The sequence below is a fragment of the Cucurbita pepo genome, chromosome 11 (genome assembly GCF_057944985.1).
Source record: "Cucurbita pepo subsp. pepo isolate OVF chromosome 11, ASM5794498v1, whole genome shotgun sequence".
Taxonomy (NCBI): Eukaryota; Viridiplantae; Streptophyta; class Magnoliopsida; order Cucurbitales; family Cucurbitaceae; genus Cucurbita; species Cucurbita pepo.
The window spans coordinates 15595432-15619814 of record NC_141808.1 but is presented as its reverse complement, the minus strand read 5'-3'; the positions used below and the strand labels follow the sequence as shown (position 1 = coordinate 15619814).

At 37.8% G+C, this 24383-nt stretch overlaps 5 protein-coding genes across 9 annotated transcripts; 2 read left to right on the top strand and 3 right to left on the bottom strand.

Moving 5' to 3' along the window:
* The first annotated feature begins 829 nt into the window (after positions 1-829).
* LOC111806153 (mitogen-activated protein kinase kinase kinase NPK1) lies at positions 830-5939 on the top strand. Of its 3 annotated transcripts, none has more exons than XM_023691522.2 (19): positions 831-1299; positions 1413-1454; positions 1976-2041; positions 2121-2231; positions 2313-2393; positions 2484-2561; positions 2636-2718; positions 2927-3008; positions 3090-3190; positions 3349-3388; positions 3569-3628; positions 3709-3758; positions 3842-4043; positions 4150-4374; positions 4492-4793; positions 4890-4960; positions 5100-5199; positions 5285-5658; positions 5835-5939. In XM_023691522.2, the coding sequence occupies exons 1-18, from the start codon at positions 1000-1002 to the stop codon at positions 5334-5336; spliced, it is 2046 nt and encodes a 681-aa protein (XP_023547290.2). In that variant the 5' UTR covers positions 831-999; the 3' UTR covers positions 5337-5658; positions 5835-5939. The 3 variants fall into 3 exon arrangements, with proteins under 3 accessions (XP_086984866.1, XP_023547290.2, XP_023547291.2); XM_023691523.2 differs by having other exon boundaries at positions 4893-4960; positions 5835-5938; XM_087128740.1 differs by lacking the exons at positions 5285-5658; positions 5835-5939 and having other exon boundaries at positions 830-1299; positions 4893-4960; positions 5100-5203.
* ATN (cyclin family) lies at positions 5794-8320 on the bottom strand. The gene is made up of 4 exons (XM_023691524.2): positions 8070-8320; positions 7172-7314; positions 7010-7074; positions 5794-6816 (listed from the first exon to the last, which is right to left on the bottom strand). Exons 1-4 carry the CDS (start codon positions 8163-8165, stop codon positions 5930-5932), a joined length of 1191 nt encoding a protein of 396 aa, XP_023547292.1. The 5' UTR covers positions 8166-8320; the 3' UTR covers positions 5794-5929.
* A 668-nt stretch (positions 8321-8988) lies between these two features.
* On the bottom strand, positions 8989-14034 carry LOC111804984 (kinesin-like protein KIN-14S). The gene is made up of 12 exons (XM_023689834.2): positions 13868-14034; positions 13668-13751; positions 13188-13327; positions 12902-12998; positions 12543-12806; positions 12186-12465; positions 11750-11911; positions 11340-11555; positions 11217-11254; positions 10967-11130; positions 10714-10827; positions 8989-10139 (listed from the first exon to the last, which is right to left on the bottom strand). Exons 1-12 carry the CDS (start codon positions 13872-13874, stop codon positions 9306-9308), a joined length of 2400 nt encoding a protein of 799 aa, XP_023545602.2. The 5' UTR covers positions 13875-14034; the 3' UTR covers positions 8989-9305.
* A 945-nt stretch (positions 14035-14979) lies between these two features.
* LOC111804812 (DUF1995 domain protein, putative (DUF1995)) lies at positions 14980-20178 on the top strand. Its single transcript, XM_087128741.1, has 9 exons — positions 14980-15360; positions 16640-16727; positions 17189-17302; positions 17492-17574; positions 17680-17794; positions 18034-18125; positions 18334-18399; positions 19062-19155; positions 19835-20178. The coding sequence occupies exons 1-9, from the start codon at positions 15071-15073 to the stop codon at positions 19937-19939; spliced, it is 1047 nt and encodes a 348-aa protein (XP_086984867.1). The 5' UTR covers positions 14980-15070; the 3' UTR covers positions 19940-20178.
* LOC111804718 (Tetratricopeptide repeat (TPR)-like superfamily protein) lies at positions 19025-22956 on the bottom strand. 3 transcript variants are annotated; one of them, XM_087128739.1, is made up of 3 exons: positions 20835-22956; positions 20698-20758; positions 19025-19164 (listed from the first exon to the last, which is right to left on the bottom strand). In XM_087128739.1, exons 1-3 carry the CDS (start codon positions 22845-22847, stop codon positions 19157-19159), a joined length of 2082 nt encoding a protein of 693 aa, XP_086984865.1. In that variant the 5' UTR covers positions 22848-22956; the 3' UTR covers positions 19025-19156. The 3 variants fall into 3 exon arrangements, with proteins under 3 accessions (XP_086984865.1, XP_086984864.1, XP_023545246.2); XM_087128738.1 differs by having other exon boundaries at positions 20698-20754; XM_023689478.2 differs by lacking the exon at positions 19025-19164 and adding an exon at positions 19874-20012 and having other exon boundaries at positions 20698-20754.
* Between the last annotated feature and the right edge of the window lie 1427 nt (positions 22957-24383).

Sequence of the window (24383 nt, the reverse complement as noted above, 5' to 3'; positions counted from 1 at the left end):
CCTTGTAATAGACTACATCTGACTAGGTGATTGATAGATTGATAGAGTGAATAGATCTCCAGAGATCTCTGTTGAATGAGAAATTTTGATAGTTATTTTTTTTTCAAATTAAAGACAGAAATTACAAATTATTAAGCTTGTGATAAGACCACATGATGTGAACTTAAACTTCTAAGAGAATAAAAAATGTTACAGAAAATCGACATAAATATAGAGCGATTGTGTGACACTTGTTCTAATCCAACGAATAAGTCAGACATAAGAAATTCAAACTTCGCAGACATCGTCGACATATACTTGACCCTCGAGTCACATTTGTAAAAAATGTTTTAGAAAACGTGAGCGAGAATATATGTTTGAAAATAATTTAAAAGAATATAAGCTTACAAACTAAAACCAAACAAAGGCTTTGATAGGAAATGCAAGCGAGAATATATGTTTGAAAACAATTTGAAAGAAAGTATGCTCATAAGCTAAAACCGATTAAACAATAACAATGACTTTGATAACATATAATTCAGATAGAAAAAAATAATATATAAAGAAAACCTATAATTTAATCAAATTCATGTTTGATGATAAAAGTCCCATATCCGCTAATTTATAGAATGATTATGAGTTTATAATGAAAGAATACTCTCTCTATTCTATAACAAAGTCACGAGAACTTACTTCGAATATTATTATTTTTATTTATTTATTTATTTATTTTTTTGAGACCTCTCCCCCACCAGAGAGCGGTTCCTTCAAAATTAAAAAACTGCACTGTCGGCTTTTTTATTATTTATTTATTAATTTTAAAAATAATGAATTTCCTTTTTTTGAAAATTATTCTCCACTTTCTTTTCCCTCCGCTCTCTTTCTCTCTCCAGACTCTGACTTTCTTGGCGACCGCCATTGATCGAAACTCTTCGTTTCTCTTACAATTCACTCTCCCTTTTACCCTGTTCGTCGCAGATTCCTCATTTCCTCACTCTCTACTCTCTTCCGATCCCTCAAATGCAAGATATCTTCGCTTCTGTTCGCCGATCATTGGTGTTTCGCGCTCCTCTTGAGAATGAAGATCCTCATTCCCCTGCAATTGGAGTTGGAGCCCTAGTTGATAAGATTAACTCCAGCATTCGGAAATCCAGAGTGTTTTCTAGGCACTCCCCGTCGTCCTCGGCTCTTCCTCCCATCCCCAAGGAAACTGACCCTCCGATTCGATGGCGCAAGGGCGAGTTGATTGGCTGCGGCGCCTTTGGCCGGGTGTATATGGGTATGAATCTTGGCTCTGGAGAGCTTCTCGCTGTTAAGCAGGTTTGAGCCTTTGGAGTTCGGTTTCATTGCTTGTTGGTGAATTGTGCTTTTGAAGATTGGTTTTGGAATTGTTGGATCTCATTTTGATCGTTTTCTGCGTCGTTCTCGTCCAGGTTCTGATTGCTGCAAATGGCGCTTCGAAGGAGAAAGCGCAGGTTTGCTTTTAGTTTGCAGCTGATTCTAATAATATGATTTTGTTGTTACTCTCCTTTGATTCTCGTCTTTGAAGCTATCAAATATGATTTTGATTAATTTTTCTCAATATATAGTCTATATATTGACGCCTTTGCAAACTTGATGATCCTGGATCGCCGGTAACTGACTATAGCTGCCATTTTTCACCAACCACATTCCTGATCAACATTTCCTGGACATATTTCGCTTAGTTAATTCCAGTTAGTTTTGAATTTTAATGAACTTGAGTTAGATACTCGAAAGTTATAATCTTCATTTTTGTTTTGCTTAATACTTAAAGCACAACGATTTCTTAAACAAGGCCTCATTGTTTTTGTTTTTTTTTTTTTTTGTTTTTATTCTCTTATTTGTGTCACATATTATATGGCTCACCTCACTAAAGCCCTTAACCTCCAAAAGGCTATTGCACTTCAATGCTCTTCACACTCTAAAAAACATTCCCACCTCTTACATGGTGTTTTGTTTTTGTTGTTGCAACCAGACTCACGTTAAGGAGCTTGAGGAAGAAGTGAAACTTCTCAAGGATCTTTCTCATCCAAATATTGTTGTGAGTATGGCCTTCTGCTTTTCATTTACGTAAATAAGTCCATTAGTTTGCCCACTGAATACATTGTGTTGTTTGTTAGAGATACTTGGGGACAGTCAGAGAGGATGATTCTTTAAATATATTATTGGAATTTGTCCCTGGTGGATCAATATCGTCACTTTTGGGGAAATTTGGAGCCTTTCCTGAAGCAGTAAGTCATTCTATTTACTACGTTCAACATGCTTGTGTCAGATGCACCGAGTGTCTAATCCTTAATATCAACTGTATGTAGGTTTTGAGAACATATACAAAACAGTTATTATTGGGATTGGAATATTTACACAAGAACGGTATCATGCACAGGGACATTAAGGTCGGTTTTTATGATTTTTATCATTGCATGCAGTTTACTTATTCCCCGTGTCAGTTATAAATAGGTTGTGTTTCTTGTATTCTATTGCAGGGGGCGAATATCCTTGTAGATAACAATGGATGCATTAAGCTTGCTGATTTTGGGGCATCAAAACAAGTTGTCGAGCTGGTAAAGCCAGTGATCCTTGACTTTTATTTAGTTTGAAAGCTATCTGGCTTCTGATCAAAATTCCTTTGCTGTAGGCTACTATTTCAGGAGCAAAGTCTATGAAGGGCACTCCATATTGGATGGCTCCTGAAGTAATTCTGCAGACCGGGCATAATTTGTAAGAACTAACTGATGTCAAGCTCTACTTAGAATCTACAATCTGTTCTGGATATTTGGATACCAATTATTAACTGTAAAATGTCGTTTTCAAATCCTGTTGACAAGCTTAAATTCGAGGCAAATAAGTGGTCTTAAGTAGCTTTGCCTATAGCAAAATATTAATTTGGTGAGATGGATGATCATAAGTATGTGATAATTATTCCTAGCTCTGCTGACATATGGAGTGTTGGATGCACTGTTATTGAGATGGCTACAGGAAAGCCTCCTTGGAGCCAACAGTATCAAGAGGTATCTTATAACTTGAAGATGTTTTAGTGGTGGGTGCATTAAATTGTTTTGTAAAGTGAACTGACAATTCTTTTCTTTTAGGTTGCTGCTCTTTTTCATATAGGCACAACGAAGTCTCATCCACCAATCCCCGAGCAGCTTTCGGTTGAAGCTAAAGATTTTCTGTTGAAATGTTTGCAAAAGTAAGTCTCATTTCTTTGCATTTCTAACCCCGATCTTCAAGAAGCTAATCCTAGCTTTACAATGTCGAACTTTGAGATTCGTTGGAAATGTTCTTCTTTTGCTTTCTCTTTGCCACTATTTCTCATGGAAAGTCAAATCAATGTGGGTCAAATTGCAGGGAACCAAACTTAAGACCAGCTGCCTCTGAACTCTTGAAGGTGATTTTTAACTTGATTGATATTTTTGTTGTACTTGATAAAAACAAATAATAAGCTGCAGAGGCTCTAGCGGCGTGCTTCCTCTTTTATTCTAGCAATAACGTATTATACACTGAGAAATTGTGCCAATGGCGTGATTGTTTTAACTATCATCTAACCTTCCTGTTTTGTTGCTTTAAGCATCCGTTTGTTACCGGGGAGGAGGCAGAATCTCAACTCGTGTCACGTGATGCATGCACGGTTAGAGGATTAAAGAACCAGAATAATTTATTCATGATTGTTTGTTTTCCTATTTATAACTGTAAATTTGCCATCATCAGGACCCCTTGGAAATCCATTCACCTTCGTATACTTCAAATTTTGAAATGAGGTGAATCCAAAAATTCGACTAGAAAAGATTGTGCATTTACCTGCTTACAATTATTAAGGTTTTTGACATTCTTTTCTTGACAGTAAAACTCCAACACATCCTGGATCAAGTGATATTTGTAATTTGGATAGCCTGATCTGCTCAAAGGTATACACTGCAAACAAACTAGAAAGCGATATATGGGCAGCAAACAGTGATGATGAAATGTGTCAGATTGATGATAAGGATGATTTAATGTTAGATGAAGTAAAAATCGGTTCTTCTATTGTACATGAGAATTTGAAGGTGAGGAAACTGTTATTTTTTCTTCTTTTTCAATGCCTGGATGGCACTTTAGTTCGTTCACAAAGCTCTTGAATTAACTTGGCTATTTTTTTTCTTTTGGTGATAGAGTTATAACCCAATTTGTGAGCCCTCCGATGATGAGGATTGCAAATTTGATAGAAGTCCAGCAGTAGACCAAGGAAGCAATTTAGAAGAGGAAGCTCTTGCAGCTAGAAGCTGTTCAGGAGTTTTTGACGAGGACCAGAACTTCTCATTTCCTAGGGGACGATCACTCTCTGAAGACGAGGATGAGCTTACTGAATCAAAAATTAAAGCTTTCTTGTATGAAAAGGTTTGGATTTTCAGTTTGAGTTTGCAATTACTTTGTCTTTATAATATTCCCCTTCACTGCCGTTTTATTGAAGAAACTTGTTTGCTTAATTTGTTATGTTTGATTTCAATGCCTTAGGCTCTTGAATTGAAGAAACTTCAGTCACCGCTTTATGAGGAATTCTACAATAGTTTGAATGCATCCTGCTCTCCAGTTTTTATTGAGAGTAAACGAGATGAAAGTACTCCCACATACTTGAAATTGCCTCCGAAAAGCCGGTCACCAAGTCGAAGTCCTGGTAATCCATCCCCAGCAATTGATGTTTTTGGCACTGGTAGCCCAGCTAGTGGTAGCAGGGGTAATGCAAATGATCAAAGATCACAACTCAGCGATTGGAAAGGACTTCTAGTTGATGGTCAGTCAGAAGCTGGTAGCCCGAGGTTCGACTTTTGGGTGTCCTTTTAGCAGGCTTAGTATCATTGACATCTGTTGTATTCTTGATATTTGGGTAAGTGACGTTGTGTGTTATCATCTAGCAGCAAGCATTATTCTGATATACAAAGGAAGTGGAAAGAAGAGCTTGACCAAGAGCTTGAGAAAAAACGAGGTAGATAATGTTATTATTCAATGCCTTTTTAATAAAATCATAACAATCATATGACCAATACATTTACAGGAGTCCACCGTGGGCTGTTAGAAACTCCATAGTGACTATTCTATTTTGCAAATTTCTTGATTGTTCACAGAGATGATGCGTCAAGCTGGTGGGGGAGGCAAAACTTCATCACCAAAGGATAAAGCCATGGGCCGACACAGAGAGCGGACAAGATTTGCATCTCCATTACGGTAGATGTCTAAATCTCTTTTTTCCTTCACACAGTGTGTGTAATCTATTATTGCAATATGCATGATTGTGAAGAACCGTTGACAGAGATGATGCATCGGGCGCTGGAAGGGAGAACAGGGAAAACATCATCTCCTGAAGGAAGTTATGAAAGAATAGCATCTTCAAACTACATCAGCTGAGTTTATTTGCTCATTTTTCCATTCCTCTGCAGTCCTTGTGGAGTGTATGAAATGCAGAGGTCCCTTGCTGACTCATGATCAGATTCTCAAAAGGGGGGAAGGAAAAAGACGACACGTTGAGCTATATGCTAATCTGTTTTTGTTCTTTTTTCATTGATTTTGTTGGGGGGTGAGGAAGCTTTTAAGGATACATATTTTTCAATTTTGTATCCGGTGGTGAATAGAAAATGTATCATTAGTGTACAATATTCTGGTTTGATGATATATGAAATGGCACAGGTTTGTTTCTTTCCGTGTCTGTATCATTTTTTCATCACAAACAACACAACCACTTGGATGGACATTGAGAAAATATCAAACAAAATGTTGTTTGATAGTACTTTTACTTCATATTTTGTAAATGGGTCTCATCTGTTCTTGAAGTTAACCGAAACTTTCTTTATTGATTTTCACAGGCTGATACAATGTGATGGAATGAAGGAAGAACACAAGAAACACACTATGGACATTGAGAAAATATCAAAGAAAGAATAATTTAGAGCAACTTCTTTCAAATTCTCATCTGTATTATATTGGTTGGTCTCTGTTTCAGTCCACTCAGATTAGTGTTCCCATCATATTTCTGTACACTTTTTCTGCTTTTCAGGGGAGACACCAACCTAGCAGCCAGTCTTGAAGGTGAGAAAGATTGCCTCAGCTTCGAACCTGTAAGTCTTGCAGGCGAGAATGGTTGCCTCAGCTTCGAAGTTAACAGCCTTGACGGTGAAAATGACCGACGCAGCTTGGAGGCAGTGGATCCCTTTGGAGGAGACTGCTTACTCGAGAGTACTGGTTTTGTTGGCGACCGTGTGATCACCACCGGCGGGCTCCTAATCTTCACCTGAAACTTTGAAGCTGACGCTGGAGACTTGATCAAGAACTTATGTGGAGTTGTTTGCTGTCTAGTTTTTGTGATGACTGGAGACTTTGTTCTGCAAAACTTTGGTTGTTGGGAGTTATCTGATGATGATAGGAATATAGGATTTGGAAAAAGTATGGTCTTTTTCGTCCATGGCCTGCTGTTCCTAGGTGACACTCGGTTTGCTAGATACCGCGCATTCTCTTTATCGACAACATCTCTTTTGGTCGGAGGTGAAACAACCTTGAAATTGATCCGGGACCGAACTCGTTGAAGTGACGGAGAATGTGATTCAGTTCGTTTGGATTGTAACTTCTCTTGCTTCTCTCTTTTCCTTCTTGCTCTTAGTTCTGAATCTTCCAGGTTTGGTCTTCGGTTTCTTTGTCGTGTCAATGGAGTTTTTGGGTCATCCATCGACGTGCTTTTGGTGTCGATGGTAACAGCTTCAACCATCTCTCTTGCAAATTTGCTAGCAGTCAGTATTTCTCCAATGGTTTCACCTACAAGCATTGCTGGTAAAGACATCCTCTTCCACTCCCCTGCTCAAAATGAAAATAATGAATAATCTCGAAACTTATTAAACGTTTTTAAAGTTCAAGAACCTATTTAACACAGAATTGGTAGTTAACGAGCACATTAAACCGTTCTTGAAATTGAGCGACTGAATAAACTCATCCAGCAAGAACAGCAAGAACGGGAAAGATTCAAGGCATTAAAAGTTTAGAAAGAGACCTCCTCCTGCATTAGCTGGAAACTTCCCCACAGGAGATTTCCTGCCTCCACCACCATTTTTGATCCTTCAAAAATGGAAACAGAGAAGAACCCATTTGAGTATTAAACAAAAAAAGCTCAACTTGACACAAAACCGATCAAATTGATAGCAAGAAATTAAACCTCAAAGATTCCTGTTTACATCTGAGGCTTGTCTTAAGATAGCCTCTGGTACTACGTGGGCTGAGGCTCACCCCTGATATCACTTTGTTCCCTCCTGTTACTGTGAATTGCAGTTCTTGTAGCCTTCTCATGCACATTTCCACCTACACAACCCAAATTAGTCCCAAGAACAAGAAAAAGAACGAGCTGCTAAAATATTTGTTCAATCTTGAAGTTTTAATGGGAGTGGAGTATTAAAATATATTGGATTGCAAGTTCTCATTGAGCTGAGGTTGAGTCTCTCAGAAAATGAACAAGAACGAATGTATTTTCGTTTACATCACTGGATGAAGATCCATTTGAGGATTGTTGGGAGGGAGTCCCGTCCAACGTTGGCTAATTTAGGGAATGATCGTAGGTCTATAAGTAAAGAATACATCTACATTGATACGATACAATTTTGGGAAACTAAAAGCAAACCCACGAGAGCTTATGCTCAAAGTGGACAATATCATACCACTGTGGAGAGTCGGATTGGAGGGTTTGTTTCCCCGAAAGTGAGGAAGAATTTACATTTTCAACCTTCTAGCTGAGAAAATGTATTGAAAATGAAGAACCCAGATTGGATCTACAGCTTTCCTCGCAGTATTTTCAGAGAAATGAAACAAAGATAATGAAATGAAAGAAAGAACCTTTCTGAAACTGTTCCACCAAAAAAAGAACAAAAAAATGGAGAAAGCTAAAAGATCCAATGAAGAACAATGTAAAATTTTCAACATTTGAGCTGAAAAACTATGCTAAAAATGAAGAAATACCCAAATGAGATCTGCAAACTTTCTCCAAAAACTTAGAACACAATAAAAAACAGAGTCCTTATGCAATTCAATCAAAACAGAGTCCATGAACTTTGTGTTCTTACCTTCTTGAGCGTTTCTCTCACTTGAACTGGGTTGAGAGTGGCTGCTGCTGCTGCTGCTACCATTTTCTTTTGCTTTGGTGGGGTTTTGGCTACCATTTTGATTGAATTGAAGAATCACCAACGTGGGTCTTCAACAAATCTCTCTATTTCTCTCTCTAAATAGCCATGAGAGATTATGAGGGGTCGAAACTGATTGAATTGAAATTCTTGTTGCCGAACCCCTTTTTGTCTCACAAGTGGGGAAGTCAAAGGAGAGGGCTTTTTTAGATAATTGGTAACGTATCTTTGTTGTTCCAACGGTCGATTTTCCATTCAATCCGAAAACGAAAGGGCCAACGGCTACTTTTTTTTAAAAAAATATTTGATGGGCCTTCCATGCACACCCCCAATTCAGCCCTAGTTTTTAAATTTTGGGTTCTACTTACTATGTGGGTCTCTCTTCTTCATCGTTGAAACAAAAGCTAAAGATGGCAATATTTTTAAATTAGGGTTTGCTCCATTTATTTATATTGTCCTATAAAGGTGTAATAATGCACTTTTTTTTTTTTTTAAAAAAAATGTTTTGTAGATAAGTATCTTATGAGTTAATTATTGATTATGTAAATTAATGATAATTACTCGGTTTAGATTTTCCATTTAGTCACGGTACTTCGAGTATTATGTTTTGTGAGATCTCACGTCGGGAAGAGAACAAAACATTCTTTGTAAGGGTGTGAAAACATCTCCCTTGAATGGAAGCTCAGAAGGGAATGCTTAAACAAGACAATATCGGCTTGTTGTGAGCTTGGGGAAGCTCGAAAAAGAAACTCCAGACTATTATAGGGTGGGTTTGATTTATCTTCCGCGTTCAAATTTAGGTTTTTGGGTTATGTTCACATAAAATGTTTATTTGATAAATTTTGGCTAAATTCACATGATGTAATATAGAACATACCCTATAGAAATCATCTATATGTTAACTTGGTTTGTTTTCTAGACCTCATTTGGTAAGCCAGAAGCATACAATTTAGCTGTAAGTAACATCCAAGAAAAGAACAATTCTATGAATCAAAAGACAAATACACAGAGAACATGTTGTAGAGAGTGCAGAGGTTAGAGAAACACACTGTTGTACAAAGGTTGAAGATGATGTCTATCATTGAAACACGGTGGAGGATCGAGACGTTATTAACGATGGCCTCCTCCTGCAAGTTTTGAGCCTTGTATCTTGTGTACAGAAGGTTGAAGATGATGTCGTCATTGGAACTCGGTTGAGGACGATCGAGATGGTATTAAAGATGGCCTCCTGAAAGTTTTCAGCCCTCTCAATTTGAGAGGACTCCACACAATTGGTTTTCTTTGTAATGCAATAACTTTGCCATTTCTTGAACCACCACCACCTTGTTGTGTTGGAGGGCTCCCCATGAACTTGCTACTGCTCCTCATGGCAGCAATAGGTGTTGCTGCCTCTACTGCTGTTTGGAATTCTGGTAATGGAGAAAACAACTTTGAGTATCTTGCTTTCCTTGTTGCAAATAATTGTGGCCCCAATGCAGCACTTCCATTTCTTAATTTTGAGGCAGAGGTCTGGAGTGGGGTTGCCATGTGAGAGTGCAACTCGGGACGAGGACGAAGTGTAGCAATCGAGACCCGTCTCTTTGGTTGAAAAACCTGTGTCATAGTCGTTGTTGTTGTCGTTGTCATCGTTGGAGTTGGCCTAACAGCAAGCGAATTTCGTCTTGGTATAAGAAGGCTTCTTGTGTTCGCTGCTGCTGTTGTCATCATTTTGGGGACATTTTCTTTGCCTTCTGTTGGATGAGCAGTGTTTATGAATGAAGAGACACGCCGTTTTTTGGATGGCAAGGGGGACGACGTTGGCGGTATGAAATTGGTTATCTTTCTTAGGGGAAGCCTTAGCTTTGAAGGACCTAATGGTGGTTTCTTTTCTGTAATTGTTTTAGGAGCTGCTAGCTTTGGAAGAGAGAGCATTGCTGAGGGCTGAGAGGCACCAGCGACAGTAGCAAGAGCTCTACTTTCTTGTTTTAGTCTGGCTTTCCTCTCGTCTGCGAGGTGGCTCTCGAGATCTCGAACCTGTTTTTAGTACACAAACAATAAGCAAATTGTGCAATGATGTAAAAAGACCAGCAAAAATAAACAACTTCAATTTTTTTTAGGATTAGAGGTTATAGCTTACTGTTAGGAATCACGACTCTCCACAATGGTATGATATTATCACTTTGAGCATAAGTTTTCATGGCTTTGCTTTGGGTTTCCCCAAAAGACCTCATACCAATGGAGATGTATTCCTTACCTACCCATGATGATTTCCTAAATTAGCTAATGTGAGACTCCCTCCCAACAATCCTCCCTCCCCTCGAACAAACTACACTCTTTGTTCGACACTTGAGTCACTTTTGACTACTTCTTCGAGACTCATAAATTCTTTGTTCGACATCTGAGGATTCTTTTGACATGGCTAATTAAGGGCATGACTTTAATACCATGTTAGAAATCACGACTCTCCACAATGGTATGATATTGTCCACTTTGAGCATAGGCTCTCAATAGCTTTGCTTTGGGCTTCCCCAAAAGGCCTCATACCAATGGAGATGTATTCCTTACTTATAAACCCATGATCATCCAACTTAAACTTTATATTAATTACCTTCTCTTGAAGAGTCCTGCAAATATGTTCCCTAGCCGTGAGTCTTAATTGCAAAGATTGCACACTGTCTTGTAACTTCTTCATTTCCTTCTCATCATGCTTGGACTTTTCTGCCTGTATGTTCAACAACAACAACAAAAAAAAAAAAAAAAAAAAAAAAAAAAAAAAAAAAAATTATAAACAAGGTCAAAGCACCAAAAGAAGAATCTTCAAGAAGTACAATCCGAACTTTCTGGTGTTAATGTTCATATACCATTTGCTTGAACTTGAACAGGTCTGTGAGATCGGTCTGTTTGCGAGCCGGGGCATTCTCGATCCCCCTAACACGGCTTGCAAAATTCAGCGAGCAGAGTGTCTCTCCAACATCGGCTGCACTTGGACTAATCTGTACAAACATCAGGGTTTTGCAATCTCCTCCTACATGTAGAAGAGTTTCAATTAGTGTCTATGAAGCTTCACAGTAAAGATTAAGGAGCAAAGTATTAAGGCAATAAATCCCCCACCTAGGGAGCTTTGCAGCAAGTGAGTGAGTTTTGAGTTTCTGGTACAAGAAAAAAAATCAAAACTCAATCAGATATAACAAGAAAATTTCCAGAGAAAACAGGAGAAGTTGGATGGAGAAATGCCTGTAAGGAATGTGAGCTGTTTTAGAAGCCAGGGCAGATATAACATCACCCAGAGCCGAAAGTGATTTATTGATGAACTGAGATTCCTTTAATCTTTCACCATCAACATCAATCCTCCCCACACGCTCGCTACCAGCCAAGTCCACTAACCAAAGATGACTCTTTGTCCTCTGTCCATTAATAAGATTCTCTCCCTTGACAGTGACTCGCAACAAGCTGCATACAAATGGTGAAAGGCGTGCATAAGTATATTTGTATGTCAAATCATATTGTAAGAACAAAATTTACTTAAAACATATTTAAGAAGTAATTGGCGTAAGAAAAGTGTATCACTTTGTTATAAAAGATGTTAGTAGAGGATTCTGCATGTTCCTCAAGATGATTCAGCACATGGTGATCAAGAACTTTACCAGTGGGAGCGGCTGCTCAGCTCATTAGCACTGGTGGACCCAACAGATCTTGCCCGATTTCCAGATTTAAGTATTTCCCACACTTCTTCAGTTCCATACACTTGAGCTTCAATCAATCCAGGGACTTCCTGTGTTCCTTCTGCTGCTTGCTTGATCTCCAACCTTAAAACAAACCTCACATTAACAATCTCTCCCAACATTTTTAACATTACTAATCATTCAAATGTTTCAAGTCTGGGGGAGGACATGTTGCAATGAACTGATAACAAATATCTTAGAACACTAATGCAAGAAATTGTTTCATATGATTATTGATTTTTTTGAACCAAAAGCATTCTGCTCTGTAGTGTTACCAAAATCACAATCACGAAATATGCCATGTAATATAGACATGTGTAACCATCCACGAAAAGTTATGGGAAAAAAGGAAACTCACTTCTTCAGATTTGGGTTGGAGTTGTCTGCCAAGAGATCCCTGATTTTCTCATTGTAAACCTCCAACATGCTGACATACAATTCATATTTCATAACACCATCTCTCTCTTCTGAAATCTTAAACAGCTCCTTTAGAGTTCGGTAGTTGACTCCTCTGTTTTCCGGCGTTCCCTCCATAGTAAATGTCTTCCCTGTTCCAGTTTGTCCGTAAGCAAATATGCAGACATTGTAGCCATCCATCACTGAAGCTACGACAGGTTTAGCTTGACTGAAGACAGCTCCTGCACATTTGAAAAACCATCATCAATACATGGATTAAGAATTCACAGTAACTTACAGCACTAATTCTCACAATTACCTTGGCCGTCCTCAATCTTGAACACATGATCAAATTTAAACTGTTTTTTAAAAGAATCAGAAGAAAGAACTTGAATCTCGTTTTCCTGAGACGAATCAAATTCAATTACAGAGGTAGATCCACTTTCCAATTCGCTTTCATTTAATGGTCTACATCGGCAGAAAACTCTAATATTCCCTTTCAGTTCAATCACTTCATTGTAAAGTCTCTTTCGCTCAGAGGACTCTTCAAGGTATTTCTTCTTCAAAAGTTCATGTTCTGTACCTAAAAAACAAAAAACAGCCCAGGATTCATTGCTAAGGAGTGATTATTAAAAAACGGCAATGATGGGAAATGGTTGGCCAGTAGAAGAAAGCTACCTAGAAGGTGAAGAGTTTTCACAACTTCAGGGCCTGGAAAAGCATCAGAGTCCAGCTTGAATCGTTCAGTTAGGAGAATATGCTGATTCTTCAAATTCTGAAACCATAAATCAACAAAGTAAGAATTGCCAATTTTGCAACTGGAGAAACGAATAAACTAGAAATTTACCTTGTAAACTATACTCACAATATAGAGCATAAACTTTTTTATTAAAAGATAATTACTGCATACCAAGAATTTCTCAGCAGCCACTAGAAAAAGAAGACCTCAAGTATTTCTCATTACCTTAATTTTGTTGCTCAAGTCAATTACTTTTTGCAGAATTGGAAGAGTATGCGCTCCATCTGGTGATGCTAATTCGACTTCACTGGACAATTCGTTCCCCATCTTATCATCACATTCAAAAGATTCTCCCAAAGCCATATCTGGACCGCTCAGAAATTTAGTGAAACAAGTTAACGGAAAAGATAATCATAAACATTTGAAGTGATCATGAAGAAAGACAGTCCATGAAATTCTCAGTGGCCAAACTGAAACCAAGGCAAAATTGAACAATGAATTGATCGTTTTCACACCACGACAGAAAACCCTAGGTCTCCAACTGAATGTAAATGTATCAAACTGATTGCTCTTCCGAAATTACATCCATAAAAAGAACGAAAACAGAACCACATCTTCCTGGTCGGAATAGATCCATCAAAACAAACATTCTTTCACACATCGGAACCAGAAAGAATCGTTAAGAAAATGAAAGAATTAGCGAACCTGAACCGGCAATTGAAGGCAGAGGCCTCGAATCATGACTAGGAACAACCGGAGTGCATAATTCTGAGATAACTTCCATTGCAACTGAAATTGAAACAACACTTCCCCAATCATTAAATCAACCAAATCAACAACAAACCACCTCGATCCACTCCTTTCCCCCCACAAGAGCCCACCCCAGAAAGCGAGAAAGAGAGTACCTTCCATGGCTTCAAAAAAGAGAGAACGAGGACGTGAATTTCGAGAGAAGCGCAAGAATTTTGATGGAGAAGAAGAAGAAGAAGAAGAAGAAGAAGAAGAAGTGACAGAGCACTGAGTGTAGAGAGAGAGAGAGAGAGAGAGAGAGAAATGGTAACGTAGGGTTTGAGATTGAATTCGAAGATTTGAAATGGCGAGCGGGCTATTGACGCTCTTTCAAACGGCTATAAATTATATCAAAATTACGCTTTTAGCCCTCCGTTTTCTCGAATCTCGAATCTCGCCCAATGGATCTCCGACTTCTTTGATTTTTTTATTTATAATTTTTTATTCTAGAAGTTATTAATAATATATACATACATATATATATATATATAATAGAAATATTATAAAAAACTTACAATATTTTAATTATAGTTATATATTTCTTTATTTTTTGAATATTGAATGTTATATACTATTGAATTTTAATTTAAATTATATTTTTTGTATTTATTACAATATTTTATTCCTTCATAAATATTATATTGAAAAATAAAAATAATTGATTAAAAAACTTTAAAACAAATATATATATCAGAAAGAAATTCTCTAATGGGAATTGATCCCAACTAATTCTCGGTCTTAATTTCTACAAAAATAAATGAAATATTTTCCTTGGAGATGGAGACAAGAGCGAAAAAGACTTCCTTATCCCTGCGCGCAACCCGTGGATACCTCTGTGAGCGTTATTTATGTGAACAAATCTAAAACACAAATGAAAAACAAATTTGTGTTCTTTTTCTTCGCACAAGTATGTATAACTTCCCATCTATGAAATTAATAGAAGTGTTCGTGGGCTGAGTTAAATTTGGTTGAAACATTTTTTATACCCAACTCAATTATTAATTTTTTTTCATTATTAGTAACTCTCGTTAAATAACGAACCAATTAATGATAAAATATTTGGATTGCGTTTGGTCGTACGTGTCTAAATTATAAGTTCCAATTCTTTGTGTTTGAATTTTAATATATAGTTTAAAATTTTTAAAAAATTAAAATTTGATTTTTTATTTTTATTTTTATTTTTTAAGAATTTAACCCATACAAAATGTGACTAAATTTCAGGATAAGCACTTAGCAGCGCCACAAAAAATCCAGAACACAGAGTGAATTCATTCCTCATTCTATGGCTGACAGATTGGAGGAGAAATAGTGATCTGTTCATGGCTTCCTCATTCCCAAACCCTTCCTTCGGCCATTGCTCCTTCGTAGCACCATCCAATCCATCCTCATCTACGCACTTCCCCTTATCTTTTCCTCGCCCTTCTTCCCTCACTGCCTTCCCTCCAATTTCATCCACCAAAAATGGGTTCGTTTCAAAAATTCGTGCCAAGTTCGAGAAATTTCAAGGCGAGGTTCCCCAGGATGATACACAAGAACCCAATCCGTCAATGTCGTTGCAACAACAAGAACAACAGCCTTCTGTGAGTCAAGAGGTTGAAGAAGATGACAGGTTTTCAATTTCTCTTCCTCCTCAATGTTTGTTTATTGAATCTTAAAGTTGTTTGAACCCTAGAAGTTAATAGTGGAAAGATGGAAAGAATCTCATGGTGGCTCTTATTTGATTGATTAATGAGTTGCATATAATTAAGAGCTAGGTGGTATGGATTTTTTCAAGCTAATGGAGGATTTGTGACCCATAAGTCTCTCAAAATGGTCTTAAATTATGGTTGAATGATGAAGAACTAAGTTCTGTAAACCCCAAGGGCTGGCCATGGTGGATTTCTTGGTCTAGAAAGTTCATTTATCCCCTAGGAGTGATCCTGAAGTAGCGGCTTGAGATGTTTTGGAGGGTAAGGTGATGCTGGTAGTAAGATATCCTCAAGAGGGAATATGTAACAACCAAGACCACCGCTAACAGATATTGTCCGCTTTGGACCGTTATTTATTGTTGTTAGCCTCACGGTTTTAAAACACGTCTACTAGGGAGAGGTTTCCACACCCTTATAAGAAATGTTTCGTTCCCCTCTCCAGCCAATGTGGGATCTCAGAATTCACCGCCCTTGAGGGCCGACGTCCTCACTGGCACACCGCCTAGTGTCTGGCTCTGATACTACTTGTAACAGCCCAAGGCCACCACTAGCAAATATTGTCTGTTTTGGCCCATTATGTATCACCGTCAGCCTCACGGTTTTAAAACGTGTCTACTAGGGAGAGGTTTCCACACCCTTATAAGGAATGCTTTGTTCACCTCTTCAACCGACGTGGGATCTCAAAGAATCGGACCATGAGCATAAGGCAAGAAGTTGATCCTCTGTAAGCAAGAAATGCTTTTAACTAATTGTTTTTACTGTTTGATCATCTATATGACTATTACCAACCACCATAGGTTGACCTAGTAGTCAATAAAGACCTTGTCAATAATAAAGAAGTGGGAGAGAGCAAGTTCAAGCGATGGTAGCCACCTACGAACATGTCATCTATTCTTTTGCAAATAGACTAGACATGTTCAAATTAGCTAGGGAACCCTCAGCTTGACTGGAGATATTGTTGAGGATTATTGGAAGGAGTAGTCCCACGTTATTTAATTAAGAGGAAGATCATGGGTTTATAAGTAACGAACACTATCTGTTCACTAGAAGTAAACGTTCTCAATTGATACGAAATGAAAGGAGGAACAGTATTGGCCATCTTTTTGTTTTGTTTTATAAAGATTTTTGTGAAATTGAAATATCCATTCTCATTTGGTTGGTGAAGCAGGACTTTCTCAATGTTTTTACTCTCACTTTCAGCTGCTTGCCTTCAGACTTGGAGGGAGCAGTCAGGCAATCTGGTGAAGCTGCTGGTTTGTTTGTGTCTTCAGGAGGACTAAGAGCAATAGTATGATACTCTTTTTGCTAATCTTTGCCAAATCTTATGCCACTTCTCTATAAATATGCACAAATTATGACAGAACTTGAAAACGCTTGATATTTCCAAATTGCAGCCTCCCCAAATCACCTGAGTAGTATGTTGCTGTAAATTTAGATTCTTCCTGTATAATTTGCCATGCTTGGTCGGACAATTTGCAAGGGATCCATTGCTACTAACTCTGAAACGACCTACTTGTTCGAATGCCAGTTTTGAGACATTTCATGATTCCCCGATTCATTTCTATATCTCCCTAAAGAGCTCCAGGCTGTGCTCATGATATTGTCCTCTTCGGACTTTCCATTTTGGGCTTCTCTTCAAAGTTTTTAAAACGTGTCTACTAGGGAGAGGTTTCCACACCCTTATAAAGAATGTTTCGTTCTCCTCCCCAACCGACGTGGGATCTCACAATCCACACCTTTTCTTTTCAGGTTGAGCTCCTTATCCCCCAGCTACAGTTTCTGGACGATGAAGGTGCTCAAGCTGAACTCTGGGAACTGTCCAGAGTTTTCTTGGAGTCAGTCATTGAGGAAACAAAATGTGAGGTAAGTAGAATATGGAATTATCACTTCAAGGCCCTGTTTATCAATCAAGAATTGAATTTGGAGAACACTTGGAATATATTATACCATGGAATGTGTTACAAAGTAAACGGTACAATTTCAAAGTTCTTAGGATGTTTATTCACTAGCTTTGTAATATACATATCTAAGTAATGCAAATTTAATTGCTAGAAAGTTAAAGCTGTGTTTCCAGATGCTGGGGCCGCTGCACTTCTTGAATATCGATGGAAAGATGCTTCCTTCAAAATTTCCAGGTAAGTTCCATGTAACATACAAGTTGTGTACTCCAAAAGGTTGAGCTAAAGTCGATTTTCGCAATCTGAATCTGTATGTTCCCTTCGTATGGTTGTCGTTCTCAGCTTAAGCGACCGAAAACCTGTAGATACTGCAGATGAGATAGTTGTCATGGTTGTTCCTGATTACCAAATGTTGGAAAATGTGGAGAAAATAGCAGCTGCCCTCTCGGATGATCCGGTAAAAATCTGAACCATTCCATTTGCTGTTGAAGTACAGATGTACTGCCTAATGGGGTATATATATGGTTCAGTTTACTATAATATAGATTAACCAGATATAATCATCTATTATATATAACTATCTACCATATATATCTTTGTGACCATTTTTCATATATAACACTTGAATAAGTTATAAATAAGCAGCAGACTCTATAACCCAACATCCACCTCTTTATTTTTCTACATTGATGGCAGCCAAGGCCTCTTATCATGTGGAATCCCCGTCTCATCAGCGAAGATGTAGGGGTCGGATTTAACGTTCGAAAATTGAGAAGATACTTTTTAAGGTAAATTTCAAAGCTCTTAGTAGACATCAGCATTATGAAACAGTTACTTACAAAAGATGATCATCATAGCTCAATAAAGTGTTCTAATGTGAAGTAAGGTCTAACCTCATACATAAAAGTTGCTAAGGAGAAAAGAGGTCTCATATACAAGAGGCTCTAAACTTAGGATTTGTCCAACTCAACCTCTACTTTGTTCTTTTTTGTGCAGCACATTTACAACAGTCTACTCCATGAGGCCTTTGCCATCTGGTGCTGTATTTAGAGCTTATCCTGGGTAAGGAGATTTTAACATCTTATGAGATTCTTTAGATCTATTCACCGTGCTGAAAATGCAGAAAAACTCGGTCCAATCTGTTAGGATCACACAACAATGCACATACTCAATCTAGATGAACACAAAAAACAAGAGAGAGAAAATGCTAAGAGGAATAATAACTAGAGGTTTATATTGATGACTTCAAGTATATACAATAAAAGAGAATACGAAGAAGATAGAAAGTACATTTTCAAATCACTGTCTAGGGATATATATATAGTTCAGTTTATTATATATAGTTTTACCAGATGTAACAATCTACCATATATTGATTTACCAACTATATAAAACTATTTATCACATCTAGTTTTACGGTATAACAATAAGCAGCAGACTCTATAACCCAACAAGTCATATAGAACAACCCAGATTGTCCAGATTATAGTTTAGTCCTGAACTAACTTAAGAAAAGAATAAAAAATTATGCTATATCTTACTTGAAAGTAACGGAACCATTAATGTGAAATAATAATCAAACTCAAGGCCATGGTCACTCATCTTACAGAAAATATCCATGGTTGAACTTTCTCCAACCACTTTCTTCTTCTTGTTCTTCCTTTTTTTTTGGGGGGTTTTTCTTTTTTGAGGAAGTGATTGACATCTTTGCAATTGTTAACCAGGTTGTGGAAAGTGTTCTTTGATGATAAAGATAGGCCAGGCAGATATTTGCTTGCCAAAGAATTAATAAGCCGACCGGATGCTGGAGACCTCGAGGTCAGTTACCTAAGAAAATAACATATGAGAAATTATCATCATACTATTAATGTAATAACCCAAGTCTACTTCTAGCAAATATTGTTCGCTTTGGCCCGTTACGTATCACTGTTAGCTTCGCGGTTCTAAAATGCGTCTATTAGAGAGAGGTTTCCACATACTTATAAAAAATGTTTCATTCTCCTCTCCAACCGATGTGAGATTTGACAATATTTGTAACAGCCCAAGCCTACCGCTAACAAATATTGTCCTCTTTGGGCTTTCCCTTCCGAGCTTCCCTTTATTGTCCTCTTTGGGCTTTCCCTTCCGAGCTTCCCCTCAAGGTTTCTAAAACGCGTCTGGTAGGGAGAGGTTTCCACACACTTATCAAGAATGCTTTGTTATAAGTGGAAACCTCTCCCTAACTTATAAGTGTGTGGAGACCTCTCCCTGACATCCACGTTTTAAAACTGTGAGGCTGACGGCAATACGTAATGGGCCAAAACGGACAATATCTATTAGCGGTGGATTTTGGTTGATTTTGGTTGTTACTATTAATGTGTCTTTTACTTACCTCATAATGTATGATCAGAAGTTAACATCTAGATTATGGAGCTTTCACAATTTGAACTTTATAGTGGTTCTTAAATCCATAAGAGATTAGTTGGAGCAAAAATGTAAGCCTAAGTATCTTATGCAGATAATATTTGGAAATGTAGCAGAGTCAAACGACCCGTCATTTTTCGACAAAGCAGCTGGAGTTCTCTCTTCCGTAACCCGATTCATGAAAGCAATTTCACGATAAGCGAAGCGAGTTTCCTTGATATTATTACAACTCATGTGTCCTTGTAAGTTATGAACTCCTAATGCATTGTATTCTGTTCCAGAAAGTAAAGAAGAGTCAGTTTTCTTGATAAATATGTTCTTATCTGTCTCTTAGTTGAGTAAACTATAGATAATCAAGCTACAAGCATTGGCTATCAGTTTACTACTACAGCTATCTCATCAAATTTTCCTTATGGTAAAGCCAAGATACATTGATAAGTGAATCTTCTGCAGACAAGAATCACATATCCAAAATCAACCTTGAAGAGAAATACCTTAAATGAAATGGCATGACAGTAATCTGAACTTTGTATTATATGCTATCAGTGAATAACTAGGGGTAAATTTTAGCTGAACTTGTGGAAATTACCTTTTTCACCTATAATGTAGCATTCTCATGTTATCTTTGGTGCTCAAGAACAGTATACAATGGTTATTAAACTTATGGTACTCTAACCATGGCGAAAAATGATTAATAGTTTTCTTTAAAAGATGAAGAAAACGTGGCCCATATTAAGTTTTAACATCTCTCGTTATGAAATTGCAAAGGTGTTAACATAATGTCTACAACTTATGGGGCATGAGTCAGTGAACTACAATATGAACATGTTAATCCTAGCTTCGTCGTAATTACAAGAAAGAAATCGAGAAATCATCATTAAAATGATAAACATGTCATAAACCTTTTGGTGATGCACCCAAATTTGAAATTATAATTGATTTATTACTCTAACTAACCTTGAGTAAGTGGCCCTGGCTGGCCTGGTGGAAGAAGCAAAAGTGAACATGGGGAGCCTATCTACACAATAATATGGGTAGCCTTCATAAGTGGGAAGGACGTCATTATAATAACAGCTCATGTCTAGTATTCATACCAGAGAGGGGAATAAGTTTGGATCGTTAACACGACCGTTATCGTTATCGATCGGTTCCTTCTTGTCATCAGGATCTAAGTAGAAGAGGATGAATTTCTTATCTGGTACATATCCTTCATCTACCATGAGTACAAACAGATCCATCAAAACTCCATAAATGATATCAGCTTGTGGATGCCTTTTGTCTCCAACAGTAAAACTATGGACTTTCTTGTCTATCTCTATCCAACTGATACCAGTTTCTTTGGCCATTCCCGTCTCCTTCATCTTCCTAATTGTCCTTGCTCTTTCCTTCCAATTCCCTTCAGAAGAATATATGTTGGCTAACAAAACATAAGGGACTGAGCTATACGGCGTTTCCGAAAACAGATGTTCGGCTGCATATTTCCCCATTTCAGAATCACCGTAGAGGCTGCAGGCGCCGAGCAACGCCTGCCACACGAGTAATCCTGGCTGTTCAGGCAGTTTCTCAATGAAGGTTCTAGCTTCAGACAGCAGTCCTGCTCTACCCAACATGTCGACAACACAAGCATAGTGTTCGCTCCTAGGATTCATCCTGTGATCTTTTGTCATTGATTCAAGGAACTCCATACCTTTATTTACTAACCCAACATGACTACAAGCATGGAGTAATGATAGAAACGTGATGTCTGTTGGCTTTGCACCTTCCAGTTTCATATTCTCGTAAAGATGTAGAGCTTTCGAGCCATCTCCATGTCGAGCAAACGCTGCAATCATGGAGTTCCATGTGACAGAGTTCCTATTTTGCATCCTATCAAAGACCTTCACTGATTCATCCAGTGCTCCACACTTGGAGTACATGTTTATAAGTCCATTGCTCACAAAAGGATTGCAACTAAAGTTCTTTTTGACAATAAACGAATGAACTTGTTGACCCAGCCTCAAAGATGTATCAGCACCAAACACTCCAAGAACAGCTGAAACAACATTTTCGTCAATCTCAATCCCCACTTTCAACATTTTCAGAAAGATTTGGATGGCTTCTTCCTCACATCCATTCTGTGTGAACCCTGCAAGGATAACAGTCAACGAAACCATATCGAGTTCCTCAGCCGATTCAAAAATCTTCCAAGCATCTCCAATGCTTCCACATTTTGAGTACATATCCATCAGAGCACTCCCAATGCACAAATCTGACTGAATTCCCAACTTCAAAATAAGACCATGAATTTGACATCCTTCCTCTAATGCCTCCAAACCAGAACAAGCAGTGAGTAAGCTCAAATAAGTTAAAGAATTTGGCTCCACAGAGCCACAACTCATCATCTCCCTAAACAGCTCTAGGCTGTGCTCATGATGCCCATTTTGAGCCAAACCAGAGATCACAGCCGTCCAAGTAATCACATTTCTCTCCTCCATCTCATAAAAAACTTGCCTCCCAAAACCAACACATCCACATTTAAAATACGAACTAATCAGAGCATTTCCCACAGTAATTTCTTGTTCATATCCACTCAAAAACGTCAAACCATGCATCATTTTAATGATGCAACACATCTCCAAGCCATCACAAGCAGATAAAATCGTCGTCAAAGTAGCTTTATCAAATTTACAATCACCAACTAAACACATAGCCTTAAAATAGCTAAAACCAGCATAGAACTCCCCATTTCTCATAAACCCACCAATCAATGCGTTCCACGAAACAGTATCTCTCGTGGGCATTTCATCAAACACCTTGACAGCATCCGGCAATTTGCCACACCTCTCGTACATGGAGATGAGAGAGTTCATTATGACGACCCCATTTTCATGGTTGGAGAGCTCGAAGCTCCTGATGATGGAGGCATGGAGGGAAGAGCCCAAATAGAGGTGGCCGTGTCTTCCACAAACGGACAGAAGGAAGCTTGGGTCTACATGGTTGAGGACGAATGATGAGGAGGTTTCTGCAAATGGGTTTTGATGGAATTGGTCTCTGAATGGGGAGATTCGAGAAGAGGCCCAAGAGGGAAGCTTGGAGCTCAGATTTTGAAATACCCATTTGAGTTTCATCCATGAAAATGGGACTCGGAGACGGTCGCCGTCGAATTGGCTCCAGTCGGATGAAGAGGGATTGATGTACCCTTGCCGCAAGTTTCTCTTTCCTTTTTTATTTTTTCTTTAATTCACCTAACATTGAAATTTAAAATGTTTAAAACATGTTATTAGTTGGTTGAGTGAAATTTGGAACATGTAACCTTTTGATAGAGGGTGTGAAATTTAGAACATGTGACATCTTGGTCGGTTGAGTAAAATTTGGAATATGTAACCTCTTGATCGAGCGAGTGAAATTTAGAACATGTGACATCTTGGTTGGTTGAGTGAAATTTGGAACATGTGACCTCTTGATTGAGCGAGTGAAATTTGGAACATGTGACCTCTTGATCGAGCGAGTGAAATTTAGAACATGTGACATTTTGGTCGGTTGAGTGAAATTTGGAACCTGTGACCTTTTGATTGAGCAAGTGAAATTTGGAACATGTGACCTCTTGATTGAGCGAGTGAAATTTAGAACATGTGGCATCTTGGTCGGTTGAGTGAAATTTGGAACCTGTGACCTTTTGATTGAGCAAGTGAAATTTGGAACATGTGACCTCTTGATCGAGCGAGTGAAATTTGGAACATGTGACCTCTTGATCGAACGAGTGAAATTTGAAACACGTGACATCTTGGTCGAGTGAGTAAAATTTGGAACTTGACAAGTGTCTTTAGTAGTAAATTCCTAAGTTGAGTTCAAACCTATCATCATAATGTAGAGTGTAATAGGGGATATTATGCGTGCTCTATACCCTTCGTGGTGTATATACCGACAGTGTGAGTGTATGCTAGTTGAAGATCAGATTTAAGGGTAAGTATACGAGATTAGGTTCAAGGCTTGGTATACGAGCTTAAGTTCAAGGGTAGGTATACCAGCTTGCATGGGTCCATGTACGCGTACGTGAGCCGTGTAGAAAAATTCTATACTTCCAATTCTATTCCGACCGGAAGCTAAGGCCATTGTCATGAAATGATGTTTTATGACATGTCCCAAACACAATTGTCTACAATTGTATTTCTTGACCTCAGTAGTGGGGAGTATTTTCCTAAAATACTCCAGTCACATACTACTATTACTTTTCAGGTAAATAAATAAAAAATCTCTACACAGATGACAACATCACAGACCGTAGCGAAATTAAAGTTAGGATGGATGCATTTCGTTTTGTTTATAGCCCTCAGATTATATCACGAACATTATTTTATTCTCTTCTTTATTTTCCACTATATTGTTTAACGAATTTATTATGAACATATAAGTCGATGACACGTTCTAAAATGCTTTGAAAGGTTTTTACATAGAACAGACGCAAATATAGATATATTTATTTATTTATTTATTGCTCGAGTAGCACAGGTGGATTGTAGCCTTTAAAAAACTACCCTACACATTTAAAATTTCTTCATTTAAATTCATAGTTGGTAGATAATAATAATAATAATAATAATAATAATAATAATAATAATAATAATAATAATAATAATAATAATAGTCATAATAATAATAATAAT

Coding starts and splice junctions, on each gene's coding strand:
- LOC111804984 (XM_023689834.2), bottom strand. Junction 12,466..12,542: donor CAAGATTGAGGACGGCCAAG/GTAATTGTGAGA, acceptor TCAAATGTGCAG/GAGCTGTCTTCAGTCAAGCT. Junction 11,255..11,339: donor ACAGCTCACATTCCTTACAG/GCATTTCTCCAT, acceptor TTCTTGTACCAG/AAACTCAAAACTCACTCACT.
- LOC111804718 (XM_087128738.1), bottom strand. CDS start 22,847: ATGAAACTCAAATGGGTATTTCAAAATCTGAGCTCCAAGCTTCCCTCT. Junction 20,755..20,834: donor CAAACTTATTCCCCTCTCTG/GTATGAATACTA, acceptor TTGTGTAGATAG/GCTCCCCATGTTCACTTTTG. Junction 19,165..20,697: donor GCCAGGGCCACTTACTCAAG/GTTAGTTAGAGT, acceptor TTATTTTCTTAG/GTAACTGACCTCGAGGTCTC.
- LOC111804812 (XM_087128741.1), top strand. CDS start 15,071: ATGGCTTCCTCATTCCCAAACCCTTCCTTCGGCCATTGCTCCTTCGTA. Junction 15,361..16,639: donor GAGGTTGAAGAAGATGACAG/GTTTTCAATTTC, acceptor TCTCACTTTCAG/CTGCTTGCCTTCAGACTTGG. Junction 16,728..17,188: donor CAGGAGGACTAAGAGCAATA/GTATGATACTCT, acceptor TTTTCTTTTCAG/GTTGAGCTCCTTATCCCCCA.
- LOC111806153 (XM_023691522.2), top strand. CDS start 1,000: ATGCAAGATATCTTCGCTTCTGTTCGCCGATCATTGGTGTTTCGCGCT. Junction 1,300..1,412: donor AGCTTCTCGCTGTTAAGCAG/GTTTGAGCCTTT, acceptor GTTCTCGTCCAG/GTTCTGATTGCTGCAAATGG. Junction 5,200..5,284: donor AGATTTGCATCTCCATTACG/GTAGATGTCTAA, acceptor AACCGTTGACAG/AGATGATGCATCGGGCGCTG.
- ATN (XM_023691524.2), bottom strand. CDS start 8,165: ATGGTAGCCAAAACCCCACCAAAGCAAAAGAAAATGGTAGCAGCAGCA. Junction 7,315..8,069: donor TGAGAGAAACGCTCAAGAAG/GTAAGAACACAA, acceptor TGGGTTGTGTAG/GTGGAAATGTGCATGAGAAG. Junction 7,075..7,171: donor TGTAAACAGGAATCTTTGAG/GTTTAATTTCTT, acceptor CCATTTTTGAAG/GATCAAAAATGGTGGTGGAG.